We start from the raw sequence: 16658 nt of genomic DNA, 5'->3' as shown, positions 1-16658 counted from the left end.
CACAGGGCCCACTTGCTGTGGCTAAGCTAAGAGGCTCTCCTCCCTGTCTGTCCTGGCCTGTGTCTCCAGAATCTTGTTTGTTGACTCGGCCCCTCTCTTCCATTTCACTTTTCCATTTCTAACAGCTCTTTCTGATAGAGCAGAGTGTCTCCCCTGTGTGCATGATCTCTTTCCAGTTGGTTGGTTCTTATCCGCTCACTCTCCTTACACATCTGCCTTGATTTACATCCCTTTTTCCCTTTCCCCACCACTTACCTTCTGGTTTTTGCCCCCTTCAGTGCCTTAGTCCAGATCTCTGGGTCTGAATCTGGTTCCATCCTCGGTGGGACCCTGAGGCCCCACCTTCTAAGCTACGTGGGACTCTACCTTGAGGGGGGGAAGAGGGACTGTGTATGTACACATGTGTGTGTTTGTGCGTGTGTGTGTGTGTGTGTGTATGCTCTGGCGGTGCCCTTACCTGCCTTCTCTGTGTGCTGGAACCCAGGGTCCCACCAGCCCTCTGCAAGGACTGTTTGAACCCACGTGTATAGTCATTCTACGTAGCTCTGGGGGTTGGCATGTGACCCAGGCTGTGTCTTCCCCACTCAGGATGTGCTGGAAGGCGGGAATCTGCGAAACGCTCTGCAGGAGCTGCAGCAGATCATCATCACCCCCATCAAGGCCTACAGTGTCCTCCAGGCCACTGTGGCCGCCGCCACCACCTCTACTGCCAAGGATGGGGGCCGGGGGGAGCCGCCGCTGCCAGGTGCGGAGCCTCCCCTGGCTCACCCTGGCACAGACAAGGGCAGTGAGGCCAAGGACCCTCCAGCTGCAGAGGGCTACCCCCCTCCACCAGCTCCAGCTCCCACTGATGGCAGTGAGCCAGCCCCGGCTCCCGTCGCTGACGGAGACATCCCCAGTCAGTTTACACGGGTGATGGGCAAAGGTGAGACCACCCAGGGCCCAGCAGGAAATTCTGGGGCAGGGTGCCAAGTGAACCCAGGCATCAAAGGTCAAATCCAGTTTAAATGATGGAAGCAAAACTTTTCAAAGCACTCTGGGGATTAGAGCACTACAGAGAGTGGCTAAGATTGAGATGACAGGGCCCCTGCCCTCCGGTGCGTCCAGGCTGATGGTGGGAGACAGCCCTTACCCTCAAAGTGTCTCCAGCCTGAGCAGAAGATGGGACATTGTGTCAGTGGAAACTGCATACAGTAAAGAGTGAACAGATAAGGCGAATCCGTTGGTTCTTTCAGAGGGGACTGAAGTCCACGGGATGGGTATGGTGAAGCTCTTAATGGGCTCGCCTTTTCCTAAGGCAGCACAGTGTAGGCAACTTTACACTTGGGTTTAAGTTTTGGTTTTTTTTTAATAAGTTTGTTTTCTTTTTTTTATATATAAATGTATTTATTTTTGGCTGCATTGGGTCTTCATTGCTGTGCACGGGCTTTCTCTAGTTGTGGCGAGCAGCGGCGACTCTTCCATTTCGGTGCGCGGGCTTCTCGTTACGGTGGATTCTCTTGTTGCAGAGCACGGGCTCTAGGTGCGCGGGCTCCAGTAGTTGTGGCGCGTGGGCTCTAGAGCGCAGGCTCGGTAGTTGTGGCGCACGGGCTTAGCTGTTGCGCGGCCTGTGGGATTTTCCCAGACCAGGGCTCGAACCCGTGTCACCTGTATTGGCAGGCGGGTTCTTAACTAATGCACCACCAGGGAAGTCCCAGGTCTAAGTTCTTTTAGCTGTGTGGCTGGGACAAGTGACTCAACCTCTCTGAGCCTCAGGCTAAAAGTGCCTACATTGATGAGACTGTTGCAAGACTTAAAAAGGAGAAAAGGTATCATTGACTTCACATCTGCTTTATGCCAGGCACTATGGTGGGCACTTCATATATCCTTGTGATAAGCCAGGTACAGTGCTTGGCACATAGCTAGTACTCATCCAGCATGAGTTTCCTGACCCACCTTCTGGGCCACCCAGCTGGGCCAGGGAAGCTGGAACATGGCAGAGGGCACGCTGGTAGCTAACCTCCTGCCCTTTCCCATGTCCCCAAGTGTGCACCCAGCTGCTGGTGTCCCGACCAGACGAGGAGAACATCACCAGTTACCTCCAGCTCATCGAAAAGTGCCTGACTCATGAGGTGAGGCCTTCTCTAGGGGTCCCAAGAAGGGAAAGGCTGCCCTGTCACTCTCAGGACCAACATTCCTTATACAGCCAATAGGGCCCTGCCTGACTGGCACGTGCCCACCTCTCCAGCCCTCATCCTTCCCAGTGTTGGGTTCAGTGGATGCCCCTGAGCGCTCATTCTTAGAGCCTTAGTACATAATCTTCTGGGGAGTAAGTCCCCCTCCCGTCTGCTGACCCCTCAGATCTCAGTTGATACATCTGTATCTCAGGGATGCCTTGACCAGCCCCTCATAACATCAGGTTTCTTGTGCCTCCTGTGCTTCTCCCTCACAGCGTTATCACTGTTATGAATGCGTGTGTACCTTCTCCCCAACTAAACTGTAAGCTCCGTGAGCACAGGTCACCTCTGTGTCCCAGCATTGACCAGCACAGGCAGTTGATAAATATTTGAGCAAATGGATGGAAGGCAAATGTGAAAGAAGCACACACACCCCTCTCACCCCCCTAATTCTAGGCTTTCACGGAAACGCAGAAGAAACGGCTGCTGTCCTGGAAACAGCAAGTGCTGAAGCTCCTCCGGACCTTCCCGCGCAAAGCCGCACTAGAGATGCAGAACTACCGGCAGCAGAAAGGGTAGGCGGGCGGCCAGGGCACAGGGACTTCCCTCCCTAGGCCCTCGTTGGTTGACAGATAGTGCCTAGAGGGGTGATTGCGTTCTGGGCTGGGAATCCTGTTACACTCATTCAGTAACTGGGTGTCGTTATATAAGTCACCCAGTGAGGACTTTGCCATAAGAAAATCAGGTGGTCCCTGATTTTCCATTAGAATAGAGTGCTGAGCTGGCAAAACTAGCAGGTGTCCCCATAGCTGGCCCCTTACCTGTCCCTTGTTCTCCTCACCTGTGTGCAGAGGACTCTGAAGTCCCTTCTCACTCCAAACAAACAACAGAAATATTGTGCTTGAGAATTGAGGTTAGGAGAACTACTTGGAGTGGACTTGAGGAAACCTTCGTACACTCCCCGTCTCCATCCTGGGAGTACCCTTGGGGCAGGAGGAGACAATGTACAGAGCAGGGACTTGGACAGGGAATCCCTGCTCAGAGCAGATCTGTGTTCTGTCTACCCATGGGGGCTGCGGGGGGTGTGGGGAAGAGGTGAACAGATGGGCTCCATCCACCTAAACTGACACCCTGCCTTCTGCTCTCTCACAGCTGGGCATTCGGCTCCAACTCACTCCCCATAGCTGGCTCTGTGGGGATGGGGGTGGCCCGGCGGACCCAGCGGCAGTTCCCAATGCCTCCCCGGGCCCTTCCGCCTGGCAGAATGGGCCTTCTGAGCCCCTCGGGCATTGGGGGCATCTCCCCTCGACATGCCCTCACCAGCCCCAGCCTTGGGGGCCAGGGCCGACAGGTGAGCCAGCTGGAAGCAAAGGACCTGGCACTTCTGGGGTTGGGGTGGTGGTGCCTGAGACATGTGTCCATATCTTTGTGTCTGGGCCCAGCGTAGAGGGGAGGGGACGACTCTGCCCGCTCCACCGCTCCTGGGTCTGGGCCTCTTCCCCGCTCACCCACTGCCTTCTCTCCCATATGCCACATGCAGAACCTGTGGTTCGCCAACCCTGGAGGCAGCAACAGCATGCCCAGCCAGAGCCGGAGCTCTGTGCAGCGGACCCACTCGCTCCCGGTCCACTCGTCCCCCCAGGCCATTCTCATGTTCCCTCCAGGTACAGTGCCCCCCCTTAGGACTCGGCCTCAACAGCACCCTTAGCTGGCCTTTCTTTTCTCTCCTGGGTCTTGTACACACTATCCCTTGCATGTGTTCTGTCTCTCTGTCTGTCTGTCTTTCTCCCCCTCCCTGTCCTCTTCTCTCACTCCTTATTCCCACCCCACCCCCCATCTCTATCTCTCTCCCTCCCTGTGTCATAATCTTAGTGTTCATACTGGTCTCTGTCCCCGTCTTCTTCGAGAACCATTAAGTACTCAGTTTGGAAGGGTGGAGGGGATGAGACAGCCACAGCAGCCAGTCGTCTGTAGAAGGGAGTCGTCCTGCCTGTCAGTCCGCTGGCATTCGTTCAGGAGCCAGGCGACCGAGCAGGAACCAGCAGACTTCAGCTCCTGGGATGGGTTCTACACTAAAGGGTGGAAGGGCTGTCTTCCCCTCTGCTCACAGATCAGCCTAGAGATGGGAGATTAAAATGAGGGCAAAGTGGGCAAAAGGGAGGTTAGAGAAGCGCTAGCCCTGCCTTGCTCAGTAAGTCAGAGGTGACCCCCTGTGCCAGGCCTGCTGCTGGGCACTGAGGCTGCAGAAGCAGATAAGGCTGGTTTGGAAAGGGCTGCCTCTAGAGAGAGCTTAGATTTGCCTGTGACCCTAAACTCTTCATGTCACAAATAGCCAAATCAATAGGGATTCTTTATGAGATTATGCAAACTGCCATCTGTGGGAGGCAAGAGACCCCATTCGTCCCATTCATCCTAGCACAGGGCTTAGCACATGGTAGGCATCTGTAAATGATATTAAATGACTAGATGGATGAATTACAGGAGTAAAAAATGAGAACAGTTCTTTTCACCAGTATGCCGTGTGCTAGACTGTGTGTCAGACAGCTTTTCTGCACTGTTGAATGAAATCCTCCCAACTGCACATGTGAAGGCACTGATATGATTCCCATCTTATTAGTCATGAATCTGAGTCTCAGAGAGGTGATTTGCCCAAGGTCAAAAATTTTTTTTTGTTAAGGACAGACAGATGGTCTGACATGGCTCATGGGTTCAGAGGGGAGGTCGTGAGAGGTGATGCTGGAGCGTGAAAGAGCAGGGTCTTCTAAACCTAGGTAGAGAGCTCAGAGTTCCTCTAGAAGCAGTGAGGAGCCCAGGAAGGGTTTTAAGCAGTGGGTGCTGTCAGGTCTGCCCAGGGACCTAGTGGGCTCTTGCCCAGGTGCCAGAACAGGAGGCCCTTTGAAAGACTGTATGAAGACCAGCCCCCATGGCTGCTGTCCAGAGTTGCCCTGCCTGCTAGGCCTTCCCCAACAGCATCCTGCCAGAGGAGCAAGTCCAGGTGGGAGAGAAGGGTTCTAATGAAGCTTCCACACCAAGTACAGAGCAAGTCATTAGTCAGGGAGCACGGGGCTGCCCAGTGCTCAGGGCAGATGCCCTCACTGTGCCCAAGGGAATGTGTAGTGTGTCCAAAATAGTCGTGGCCTCCAAGCAGCTCCCCCAGCTTTACATTACTTCCTGTCAGCCTTTCTCTGTGTTGCCAAGCCTCTGCCCTTGCCATCATCACCTCTGCCTGCTTAGTGGCACTCCCAGGCCTGTCTGTCCTTCAACTCTGCCCAGTCATACCTTCCATCCAAGTGTGTGCATGTCTTACATTCTCTGTGTCTCTGTCTCTTGCCTTTACTTTCCCTTCCTCCCTTTCCCTCTCGTCCCCCTCAGCCTCTCCCTCATGCCAGCCTTTGTCTTCATGACTCTACCTTTCACCCCAGTCCAGTCCTTACTGCTTCCATTCTCCTCTCTCCCACCCAGACTGCCCGGTCCCTGGGCCTGACCTGGAGATCAATCCCACTCTGGAGTCTCTGTGTCTGAGCATGACAGAACACGCCTTGGGTGGTGAGCATTTCCTCTTTCCCTGACCCAGCTCCCACCTACCCACCAGCGTCTCCACCTCTGAACTGAGCAACTCAGAGTCATCCTGAGGGGTCCCCAGGGGAGGCCGGACTCCAGGGAGGGCCTGACTGGGATGACAGGCTACCTGAGCACCTTTTCTTGGGCCTCCCGCCAGCTCCTGACCTTCCTCCCTTCCTCCCTTTCTTACCACAGATGGGACAGACAAAACCTCCACCATCTGACGGGACCCACAGCCCAGCGCACCCATAGGCTCCCCGGGCGGCGGGCGGGGGCCAACCCCCAACGGGCTTCTCCGCGACAGCGAGAGGGTGGGCTGGCTCAGCTATACATTCTAATATTTTTCTACTCTCTCACCCTTTTAACTTTTGTTTAACATTGGCACATGCCTTGCTCACTCCCAGGCCCGTCGAGGGATCTCTGCTGAGGCCCAGGGAGGTAGGGGGCAGCCAGGATAAAGGGGGCAGGGACTGGCCAGCCTGCCTGCCCCCTCCTTCCCTCCTTCATCCCCCACCTGGCCCCGTCCCACCCCTGCCTCCTCCAGACTGCCGGCCACCTGCCCCTCCCAAGGAAACAGTCTCCCCCAGAGACTCACTGACCCACTATCTTGTGGGGCCTGCTCAGAACCATCTGACATTTGGGGAGAGATGAGTGAGGTAGATAATCTGCTCTCCTGAACGTTATTTGAGAGGAGCTGAGGAGATAAAGGCGGGTGAGGAGAGGAGCGTGTCTGTCTTGGCATGCTCTCTGTCTCTCTCTCTCCTTCCCCCCTCCCCCCGCCCCCCTCACCTCCTTGCCGCCTTCTCCTCCTTCCCCATTCCCATCATTCCCCAAGGACAGGAGCCACTCTCCTCTCCCTCACCTCCCTTTGCCCTGTTTATCAGAGGTTCTCTGCAATTAATTTCTTAGGCCTATTTAAGATACATATTTATATAGTTCTTAACGGTTTTTCTCTCTGATCATTCCCTCTCATTTTTTTAGAATCCCCAGGCCTCTCTCTGAGCCAAGAAGGTGGCAGGGGGAGCCTGAATTTTACGAGGGGGGAGGGCAGCGCCCTCTCCTCCAGACCCCTCTAGCCCTTCCCCACTTGCCCCCAGCCCTGGCTCCCCAGATGCGGAGGTTGAAGGCCGGGAGCCAGGGCAGCCAGTGAGGTCAGGAAGTCTGTTGCCTTAACGTCTCCTTCCCCCACCGACACAAACCCTTCTCCACTCCCAGGTCTGGTTGCTGAAAGACTTGGGGGTAAGGAATAAGGGAAAGGGGATGGTTTTTGGTTTCTTTCCCCACCCCCATCCCCTTTTCTTTCACCCTTACCCCACCCCCACCCCCCATTCTGTCATGACCTCACTTAAGTGGAACACTATATCATAAGCCAGAGATTCGTCCCAGCCCCAGAGTCATACAGACCCTCTGATCCCTGTTCCTCCTGAGGGGTTGTGCTGGGGCCCAGGTGGAGGGAGGGGATTTGGGGGTTCAGGCTGTAGGGAAGCCAGGGTCCTCTATTCCAACCCCCTGTCCCCCTCAACCCGCCCCCCCACACTGGGACATTCTCAAGCTTTTCACACCGAAAAGGAAAAAATGTTATTTTTAGATACATTTTATGAATAACTTTTGTTATGAATATGGCTGGTAACCATTGTGTATGTTATTAAAGATACAAAATGTTGGGAAAAAAAAAAAACCAAAAAAAAAAAAAATTTTAAAACCACCACCCTCCCTGCACTCACCCATTCCCCAGACCTTCTTGCCTCTGCTCTCCTGGTCTGGACCTCCCTCAACTCTGAGCCCAGGGAGGGGGAGGAAGCCAGGGGGTGGGGTGGCCCTGGGGACCTGCTCTAGGTCCCCACCTCCTCTCCCAGTGCCGGGCTGGGTAGGGTGTCAGGTTTATTTATGTACCTCTTGCACACTCATCAACCTATGCAAGTCCCCCACCCCGGCCCCTCCATGTTTCTGTGCCTTTGCTCATTCCCCTCCAACTCCCAGGGCTTCTCCAATCCTCTCCTAGCCCGGGGAAGTGGGATGGACAGGGGCCACCTCGTTTTGGAATCAGCAGGGTGTTCCTCTTAGAGACCCTCACCTCTTCCCAGCCAGTCCTGTCTTGTTCATTACCCATCAGGGTGAGCTGGGTCTTCCCGGCCCTGGGAGGTGGTGAGGGACACCCCCATACACAGTGGGAGGCAAGAGTTGCCCCCCTCCCTCCACCTGTCAGCAGAGTGTGCAGGACGCAGGCGGCCCCACTCTGATGGGCAGGACCCTGATCCACTCCCGACCCTCCCCGGCCCCTGCTCCTCCTCCATGATTTCACTCTCCCTTCTATTCCCAGCCCCACCGGCAGAATCAGCTTTGAGTAACTGTACAGTTTTTCTCGCTGTTGGAGAAGACTTATTTGTTGGAGTTTCACTTGTTTAATGGTCTGGGCTTATTTTGGAAAAAAAAAAACAAAACAAACAAAAAGGATTCTGACCTTTGTTATGCTACATTTCATGAAAAACCTAGTGGCCCTGCCTTTGTGGCCTTTGCTTCTATGCCTTAAGCACCAGGGGTGCGGGGTGGGGGTGGGGGCAGGAGAATGAGACCATGGTGCCTGGGAGGGTAAGTAAAGGGAAGTTGGCTTTATTAACAGCAGAGGTTTGGAGGAGAGGGAAACAAAGCAAAAGGCTCACAAAGAGACCACTCGAAAAGTGCCTTCCTGCACGAAATAACTATCCGCACCAGCCCTGAAGGCCCTGGGACTCAGTCACTGTCACTTTCGGCTTCACTGGAATCAGAAGCTGCGGCTTCACTGCCATCCTCCTGAGCAGAATGCTCGCTGCCACTGGGGAAGGGACTGGCGCTCCGGCTCCGCTGGCCACCCCCATCGCTGCCACTGTCTGAATCATTGTCACTGCCGTGGGCCCGTCCTCTGTCCTCCTCATCAGAGTCAGCGTCGTCCTCCGAATCAGCATCACTGCCGAAGATCTCCTCTTTGTCCCTGGCAGCCCGGGCCTCATCCTCACTGCTTTCGTCCTCACCGCTGCCACTCTTGTCACTCGCCTCATCCCTGTCACCCTCCTCCCGTTCACTCTCGCTGCCTGAGCGCTCATCCTCGCTGCCTTCCTTCTCACTGCTGCTGCCCTTCTCTCGTTCCTCATCTGTGAAGGAGCAAGAAGAAGTAAGACCCAGTTCCCCACCCTCCCAGGGCTCCCAGAGTTTGGCCCGTCCAGCTTTACCTGAGCCCCCAGCTTCTTTCTCTTCCGTCTCCATTTCCTCCTCTTCTTCCTCCTCGGGTTCGTGGTTCTCCAGCTGGGCCTTCCGTGCCTCCTGGAAGCAGCAGGGTTGAGGGGAAGGGGAGGGTGTTCTATCTGGTTCCTGCCCCACTCCTCACGAACTACCACCCACCCCATGGGTGCCCTGGGTCAGTGGTGCTTGTTACCTGGGCTTCTAGTTCCTTCTCATTCATGTCCCGGTGTTTGACCACAAGCAGGGCATTGGTACCCGACTGAACCCCAGCCTTGGCTCGGCGCTTACTCAGGCGGACCCTGCGGTGGTGGAGTTGGGGGAGGGGTGCGTGAGATTCAGTTAAGGACCCCCGTGGGGAATCTGGTCTAATATGGTTCTTTACCCATCCTTACTCATCTATGCTTAGCCTAGAGCAGACCAGAATAAGTACAGACTGAATAAAGGAGACTAAACTTGGGGGTAAGGGACGGGCGGCATGATAGCCATCAGGATAGCAGTTTGGTTGCCCTGCACTTTATATATGTGTATATGTATGCCCTGTACACATACACATAATCGTATAAAGAAAGAGACTTTAATGTGAATTGGATACCAACACTTTAAAAGAACATAATCTCGATTTCTGGCTTTTGGAAAATAAGATTCTGTGACCCCCCCTGGGCCTTTGTTGCCTTGCCAGCACCCCCCACCCCCACCCCGAGCATAGCGGCAAATGGGTTGCTGTGCTGGTCACAGTGCCCCTTGGAGGTTGCCAAGAGCTCCAGGTCACCCAGCCCCCAGCAGCCCACTGTGCCTTTTAAGATTTTTTGCCTGTCTTAATGGGATCAGGATCTGGATCTCTCCTTTAAATAGAAACTCCAGGTCACACTTTCCCAACCTTACACCAAGGGTCCCAACATGGCAGTAAACTTTTAACCATCAGGGAAGTCTGGGGGGTCATGGTTTTTGAACTTGGGTATCTAGCGCTTCATTTAAAACATTCATGCTAATTTTATGTATTACTCCATACTTTAGCTATGTTTACTCTTACATGAAGTCTCCTTAGTATCGGTAAACTTGGTAGTCCTACCCTACGTGAAAGCTCTAAATATTTCCAGTGTTAAGTAAAGATTTTGTTTCTGGGTTCTTGTGTCAGAACCAGGTCCAGCCCACATGCATGAACAGGCTTCTGCTCTTACAAATGCACATGGCAAATCTTTAGGTATAAATGACCTCCAAGGTGGCTCCTGCATACCCCAGGGTACTGAAGTACAAGCCCAGGCTAATCTGCGTGAGGTAGGACTGTGCTGAGTACCTGGTCTCCAACTCATTGTAGTAAACCCCATCACCCTCTCGGAAGATGAAGAAGTAGTTTTCCTCGTAGCCCTTGCTAGCCTTGTTCTTCACATTCCAGTTGTACTCCCGAGCAATCTTGTAGTCGTACCTGAGGATAAAGGGGATAGGGTCAGCCCCATTTCTTCCCTGTGAGGGAGAAAAGGAGACACTTCTCAATACCCAAAACCTAACCCCAACCCACGCACACGTCATCTGGTGCATAATCCATCTCCTCTTCCTGGTCCCGTTTTCGCTTCTTCAGTGTTTCTTCCACAGGCAGGAAGTAAGCCACAAACTGGTTCCCTTCCTCATCCATCATGCCCCTGGTTGGGGGAAGAGGAGGAGCAGTTAAGAGTGAGTGAGGAGAAAGAGACAATAAGAAGCAGGCCAAGGTGGACAGCAGGGCCACTTACCTGATCATGGCCTGAGACATCATCTCCAATGCAGCTGCACCACTTGTGTCCTTGGGGGCGGGGTCTGAATCAAAGATTACCTGAGCGCAAGGGTTGATCCACATCTGGGAGATGGAGGGCACTGGGGTTAGACTGGGACAGGGAGAGATGGCAGGCTATCCCTCTCTGCCCCCTGCCCTGGATCTGACCTTAAAATCTGGAAAGACAGGCATGACCTCCACTGGTGTCACTCGGGGCTTGCTGTAATGCTGGGAGATCTGGCAGAGGCAAAAACGGGGTGAGAAGGAGTACAAAGTGCTCTGGAACCACACCTTTGCCTGCCTCCCCCCGGTCCCGGTCCCTCAATTACGGATTTCTGGGCATCCTCAAAAGTCTTCTCAATAGCTGTGATCTGGCTATCCCTGTCTTTGTATATTTCTTCCTCAGTGAACTGCTGCTTCACAGAAACCCCAATCCTAGGGAGGAAGAAAAAGGCCTTTAGAGGCCACGGGATATACGTGAATGCTCCACCTTCCCCGCTACCCACCGCAACTTACTTAACCTCAGGCTTCTCATTGGAAATGCCATAACGATTGAACTCGGTGGAGATGTACTCTGTCTTCCGCATCCATGGCACCACCTTTGCATGCTGCTGGGATCTGGGGCGGGAGAATCGGGCACCTCAGGACCCCACTGCCTTCCTCCCATCAGAGCCCGTCCCGAGTCCCCACTCAGCACCCCCTCACCTCTTGGAGCTGGTAGGGGCCTGAATCTCCTCTTCCAAAAGCTTCTCATCAGCTGGATCTAGGAGTACTAGAAGAGAGCAAGGTGAGAGAAGCACTATGACAGAGGACCACAGCCAGCCCTCGCTAGCCTAGGGCAGGCCCTCCCTGTCTCCCAACACACCATTGGGGTCGATGCGGTAGGTATCAGGGTTGATGAGGTCAATGGTAACTCCCAGGTCTGGCTCAGTCAGGAGATCATGTTTGTGCTGTTTCTCCAAGGAAGTCGCTTTGTACTGGACGAACCTGGGTGGGGAAACATGCCCATTATGGTTGCCTAATTCCAGCCTTATCCCTCACATCCCTGCTTCCCAGAGGCTAAGCTCCTCCAGGGAGGAACTCGGAATGAAATGTCCCCCATGTTGGAGTCCGCAGGCTAGCAGCTCTCGAAGAGACCTGGATGCTGCTTGCTTCTGTACTTAAATATTTACGGGGCACCGACTAGTATGTGCTAGCTACTGCTGTATGCCTGAACAGTCAACGAGAAAAGCAGTCCTTGCCCTCAAGGAACTCATATTCTAAGTGAGGTGTTTCCCTAACCCCCATGCGCAGTCTCACCTGTTCTGGTCGAAGGGATAGGTAATGAACTTGGGGTCGAAGGGGATGTCAGGGAGGCTATTGCAGTACTTGACTCGGCAGACCACTCCAGACCTGGGAACACAGCGGCTCAAAACCCGGCCCCTGATGCCCCACCTCTGTTCGCAGCCCCCATTGGCCCACCCGTCCTAAGAAAACACAATGGAGCTCACCTCTCAGGCAGAGTCCGGTGAGAATTGGGCCTGGTGGGTAAAAGAGAGACGCTGACAAAAGATGGAAAGAACGGGACTGACAGGAGAGCAAAGGGGGGTTTTCCAAGCTTTTAAAAGGGAAGGAGAGAATGACAAACGCTAATTCCTCTTGGTAGGGGTGTCCCAAGTGCTCTAATGAGAGTGTCACGTATTCCTTTCAGTGTCCCTAAAGGCTTTAATGAATGAAGCCAAGTGCTCAATCCCTTTTGAAGGAGATGTGTTCAAGTGCTTTAATAAAGAGTCGCATGCTCAATTGTTTTTGGGAAAAGGGATCTCCAAACGTTTGACTGGAAGAATAAAAACTCAATCCCTTCTGGGTAAAGTCCCCAAGAGCTTAATTCCAGAACTCCGCGGCAGGGAAAGACGGGGGCAATACGCCTTCTGAGACCCGCCCCCGTGAACGGGTGAGCGCTCCGTGACGTTACGGGCTGACTTGGGGGGCTGGTGAGGTTGTAGGCTGGCAGCTGGGCTCGACCCTCCCACCTCGCCGATGCCTACCCAAACGTAAAGAAAAACAGTACAGTCAGGCGCCGTAATGCCTACCTGTGGCCATCCTCGCGCTGGGCCTGGGTCTGGATAGTGGGCGCCATGGCGACGACGCGAGATAAGTCCTGACAAGAGCCTCAAAGAGCCACGGTAAAAGGCGTGCCGACTTCGGCGCACGCCCAATCCGAGGCAGGACTCGGGTTGACACCGCTCTCCTCAGGGATAGGGTCGGAGTGAGGTGGGCTGGTGAGAAGCGTTCCAGCAACACTGGAGTACTACGTAGTACTCAGGTAAACACGCAAACAACACCAGGGACTGACTCACAGCTCCAGAACACCAACTGCCGCCAGTGCTCTGAGGACCGCAGGTCGCCTCAGGCGGCGACGCCTTCTGGGAAATAGAGTCTGATTGGAACCACACCCGGATTGGCGAGCGTCTGGGCAGAGGGCGGAGCGAGGCAGGGAGGGCCTCTTGTGATTGGTGAATCGGTATCTCAGTCTAGACGTCGGATTTGAGAGTCGAGTTGGAGGGTGGGTTCTTTCCTCCCATTGGTTAAATTTTATGGGAGGCGGAGCTAACCAGTAAACGGGGCCTAGCGATCAAGACGCTAAGAAGAAACCGGGAAGACGCGCTTCTGACGCACTTCCCGCGCGCGAAGCGAGAAAGATGGCTGCATCCCAGCAGCAGGCTTCCGCGGCTTCCTCTGCCGCTAGTGTGTCAGGTCCGGGTTCGGCCGGTGGCTCGGTTCCCCAGCAGCAGCCACAACCACCAACACAGCTTGTGGGACCTGCCCAGAGCGGGCTTTTGCAGCAACAGCAACAGGACTTCGATCCTGTGCAGCGCTATAAGATGCTTATCCCGCAGCTGAAGGAAAGTCTGCAGGTGATTGGTCGGGAGATTTGGCTCTCTGACATCACGGGGGTGGGCGGAGGGACTGTTTAGTCAGGGAGAGAGCAAAAGGAGCGTTAGGCAGGGAAGAGGGATGAGACTTGAGCTTCTTCGTGAGGCCAAAGCGAAGCTCTGTGGATTGACAGTGTGAGGTGGGATCAGGGCGAATCTTGAGCTTGAGACTGACTGCAATTCGAGGGGGAGGGAATTTAAAGGAGAAACTTAGCTCTAGTCGTTAAAGCCTGAGGAAAGGACTGGCCTGTACAGAGACTGACCGTGACTGGTGGGTGAGGGAGGACTCTAAGGTATGTCCGGGAGGGTATTGGCGAGAACCGCAGGTGAGAGCGGGCCTCCGGGAAAATACAGGCGGTTATTGCCATAGAGGAATGGAAGCTGGAGTTACTCTGGAGTGACGGGAGGGTAAGCGCCAAGTGAAGAGGAGGCCTGAGATTTGGTGTATCTTAAGGAAGAGTGTAGATCTACCAAAAGTGTCCTCTTCTCTTTCTCCATCTCCTGCACCTCTTTTTTGTTTTTGTTTTTTTTTCCTTTAAACTAGACCTTGATGAAGGTTGCGGCCCAGAACTTGATTCAGAACACTAACATTGACAATGGACAGTAAGTACTCCTCTTTCTCCTAACTCCATCCTAGTCTTAGAAACTCATCCCCCTTGCACCACACCCACCCCACTTTTCTCTTATTTTCAAGCCTGGCTCCCTAGCAATTGATCTTGCCCTTTTTGCCCCTTCCTCTATTAACTGTCCCCTAGGCCCTGCCTTGGGTCTCCTGGGCCTATACCTGGTTTTCTGATGGATACTTGGTTGGGTAGTCATTTAGTCCCAGAGACTGGAAATACATTCCGCACCTTCCTCTCCTGGACTGTAGGAAGAGCAGCGATGGACCCATTCAGCGCTTTGACAAGTGTCTGGAGGAGTTCTACGCACTCTGTGACCAGCTAGAGCTCTGCCTGGTAAGGGGTCTCCCAGCCACCGGGTGACCACAGCCCTGCCTCAGTTCCTGGTGCTTCAGGAACCTTCATTCAGTCAATCAACACACGCTCACTGAGCACCTCCTGCGGCCCAGACCTGTGCTGACGCTGCAGCTGATGCTGGGGGCACAATATTGCCCAATCCTTGCCCTCACAGAGCTTCCAGTTCAGTGGGGTGACAAATATATCCTCAAACAGTGACAGCTCAGAGTAGTCAGGGCTCTGATGGGAGAAACTCAGGCCATGGAGGGCTCTGAAGGGGGAAGCACAGACAGAAGGCTCAGGGCTGGAGTCGTGGAGGCACAGGCAGAGGGGGCAGGATTAAAATGAGGGAAGCTCAGGGGGGCTGTGGAAGTCCAGAGAAGGCCCCTGACCCTGCCTAGGGCAGGTTTAGGGAGGAAGTGGCTCAGGGTAGACTACTAGTGGAGAGCACATCTGAGCGGAGGCTGGAACAAAAATGGAAAAAGGGCAGGAGTTGAGAGGAGGGCAAATGGCTCAGAGCACAGCCTTTGGAGTCAGATGGACCACCAATCTCTACCTCTGAGCCTTGGGTTCCTCCTTTGGAAAATGGATTTTTGGGAAGGGCTCAGCAAGATCTTGCATATAAAGCACTTAACCTGGTGATGGACACATGGCAAATGTTTCCTGTAGTATCTTCATTGTCATGATTATTTTGAACTGGACTTTGAAGGAAAAGTCAGTCTGAGGAGCCTCGTAGTGGTAGAAAGATATTCCAGCCAGACGGAACAGCTTCTGCTTTAAGTTCCCTTTAGGAACATCATGAAATTCAGTCTGGCTGAGGTGTGGTAGGCGTTGGCGCTTGTTGGATTTTGAATATAGCCTGGAGGGTGCTGGGGAGCCATGGAGGGTTTCAAGCAGGGAAGGACATGGACCCATTTGCTTTTTTAGGAATATGCCTCTGGCTGCCACATGAGGGATGGGTGCAAGGGGCTGAGAGTGGAGGCTGGGAGCCCATGGCAGGATTCAGGAGGGCCAGGTTCCACCAGGGCAGGGTCCTGAGGAAGTGGGAAAGGGCAGGTGGGAGAGGTACTCAGAAGGCTTTGTGCACAGGGCCATGGGACTGACAGGCTGGGGGAGGAGCCTCCAAGATGAGGCCCAGGGCTCTAGTTGGAACGGTAGGGCCGTCCCTGAGACAGGGACCCAGGAAGGAGAGTGGTTTTGGGGGCAGAGTATGGGAACTCTGGAATTTTAGGGGAGGCTGGGCGCACAGAAGTGGTGTCATCAGTACAGAGGTCGGAACAGTGGTGTGTGTGGGTGAGACAACCCCTAGAGGGAATGAGAATGAGAGGAGGAGAAGGGATACGGGAATGACCACATTTAAGGCTTAGGTAGATTAAAAAGCATCTAGAAGGACCAGCCAGAGAAGTAGGAGGAAAACCAGGAGGAGCAGGTGCCGCCAGAGAAGCTAGTGCCAATGCCAAGCCTAGGGTGAGGACAGTCACAACAATAGTAGTTGACATTCATCAACTAGCACTTAAGTTAACTTGCCAGGACCTGTGCCTGTGTCTCTTGCACGCTGCTCTCACCATTCTCACCTTATTAGATAGTAGGAGTAGTTATTAAACCCATTTTCCAAAGGAGGAAACAGATGCAGAGAGGAGCAGCCGCATGCCTGAGGTCACCGAGCGAGCGGCAGGGCCAGGCTCTGACCCCAAGACCCCAGGATTCCAGAGGCTGAAAAGGCTACCCCGGGCTGGCCCTTGGGGTGGGGTTGGCAGTACCCAGAGTGAAGGCTGATGCCACGCCTTGCCTGCCTGCCCACAGCGCCTGGCCCATGAGTGCCTGTCACAGAGTTGCGACAGTGCCAAGCACTCTCCGACACTGGTGCCCACAGCCACCAAGCCTGACGCCGTCCAGCCTGACAGCCTGCCCTATCCGCAATACCTGGCGGTCATCAAAGCCCAGATTGCCTGTGCCAAGGACATTCACACTGCCCTGCTGGACTGCGCCAACAAGGTCACAGGCAAGACGCCTGCACCGCCTACGGGCCCAGGGGGCGCCCTGTGAGCTGGCAGGGCTGGGAGTGGGGCTGGCAGTGGGGGAGGGAATGAAGAGTGGCCTCAAAGCA

The 16658-nt window shown here is 54.3% G+C and overlaps 3 protein-coding genes across 9 annotated transcripts in view; 2 read left to right on the top strand and 1 right to left on the bottom strand.

The window, feature by feature from the left end:
• The window catches only part of SAMD4B (sterile alpha motif domain containing 4B), a 37623-nt gene extending 29445 nt beyond the window's left edge, over positions 1-8178 (top strand). For 6 of the 7 annotated variants that reach the window (XM_060085663.1, XM_060085657.1, XM_060085661.1 and 3 more), the window contains 7 exons: positions 589-925; positions 2026-2111; positions 2613-2731; positions 3309-3507; positions 3697-3820; positions 5619-5702; positions 5913-8178. In XM_060085663.1, coding sequence (XP_059941646.1) covers positions 589-925; positions 2026-2111; positions 2613-2731; positions 3309-3507; positions 3697-3820; positions 5619-5702; positions 5913-5941 — 978 coding nt within the window. In that variant the 3' untranslated portion in view covers positions 5942-8178. The remainder of the gene's footprint in view (positions 1-588; positions 926-2025; positions 2112-2612; positions 2732-3308; positions 3508-3696; positions 3821-5618; positions 5703-5912) is intronic. The other variant, XM_060085662.1, reaches the window with a different exon arrangement.
• Positions 8179-8311: 133 nt separating this feature from the next.
• Positions 8312-13099, bottom strand: PAF1 (PAF1 homolog, Paf1/RNA polymerase II complex component). The gene is made up of 14 exons (XM_060085664.1): positions 12753-13099; positions 12171-12200; positions 11980-12072; positions 11546-11667; positions 11386-11452; positions 11197-11298; positions 11010-11115; positions 10849-10917; positions 10661-10764; positions 10454-10570; positions 10228-10356; positions 9127-9232; positions 8924-9014; positions 8312-8845 (listed from the first exon to the last, which is right to left on the bottom strand). Exons 1-14 carry the CDS (start codon positions 12797-12799, stop codon positions 8448-8450), a joined length of 1581 nt encoding a protein of 526 aa, XP_059941647.1. The 5' UTR covers positions 12800-13099; the 3' UTR covers positions 8312-8447.
• A 226-nt stretch (positions 13100-13325) lies between these two features.
• On the top strand, positions 13326-16658 carry MED29 (mediator complex subunit 29). Its single transcript, XM_060085665.1, has 4 exons — positions 13326-13577; positions 14140-14198; positions 14467-14551; positions 16355-16658. Exons 1-4 carry the CDS (start codon positions 13362-13364, stop codon positions 16595-16597), a joined length of 603 nt encoding a protein of 200 aa, XP_059941648.1. The 5' UTR covers positions 13326-13361; the 3' UTR covers positions 16598-16658.

The sequence above is a fragment of the Mesoplodon densirostris genome, chromosome 19 (genome assembly GCF_025265405.1).
Source record: "Mesoplodon densirostris isolate mMesDen1 chromosome 19, mMesDen1 primary haplotype, whole genome shotgun sequence".
Lineage (NCBI taxonomy): Eukaryota > Metazoa > Chordata > Mammalia > Artiodactyla > Ziphiidae > Mesoplodon > Mesoplodon densirostris.
This window is presented reverse-complemented; position numbering and strand designations above follow the sequence as displayed.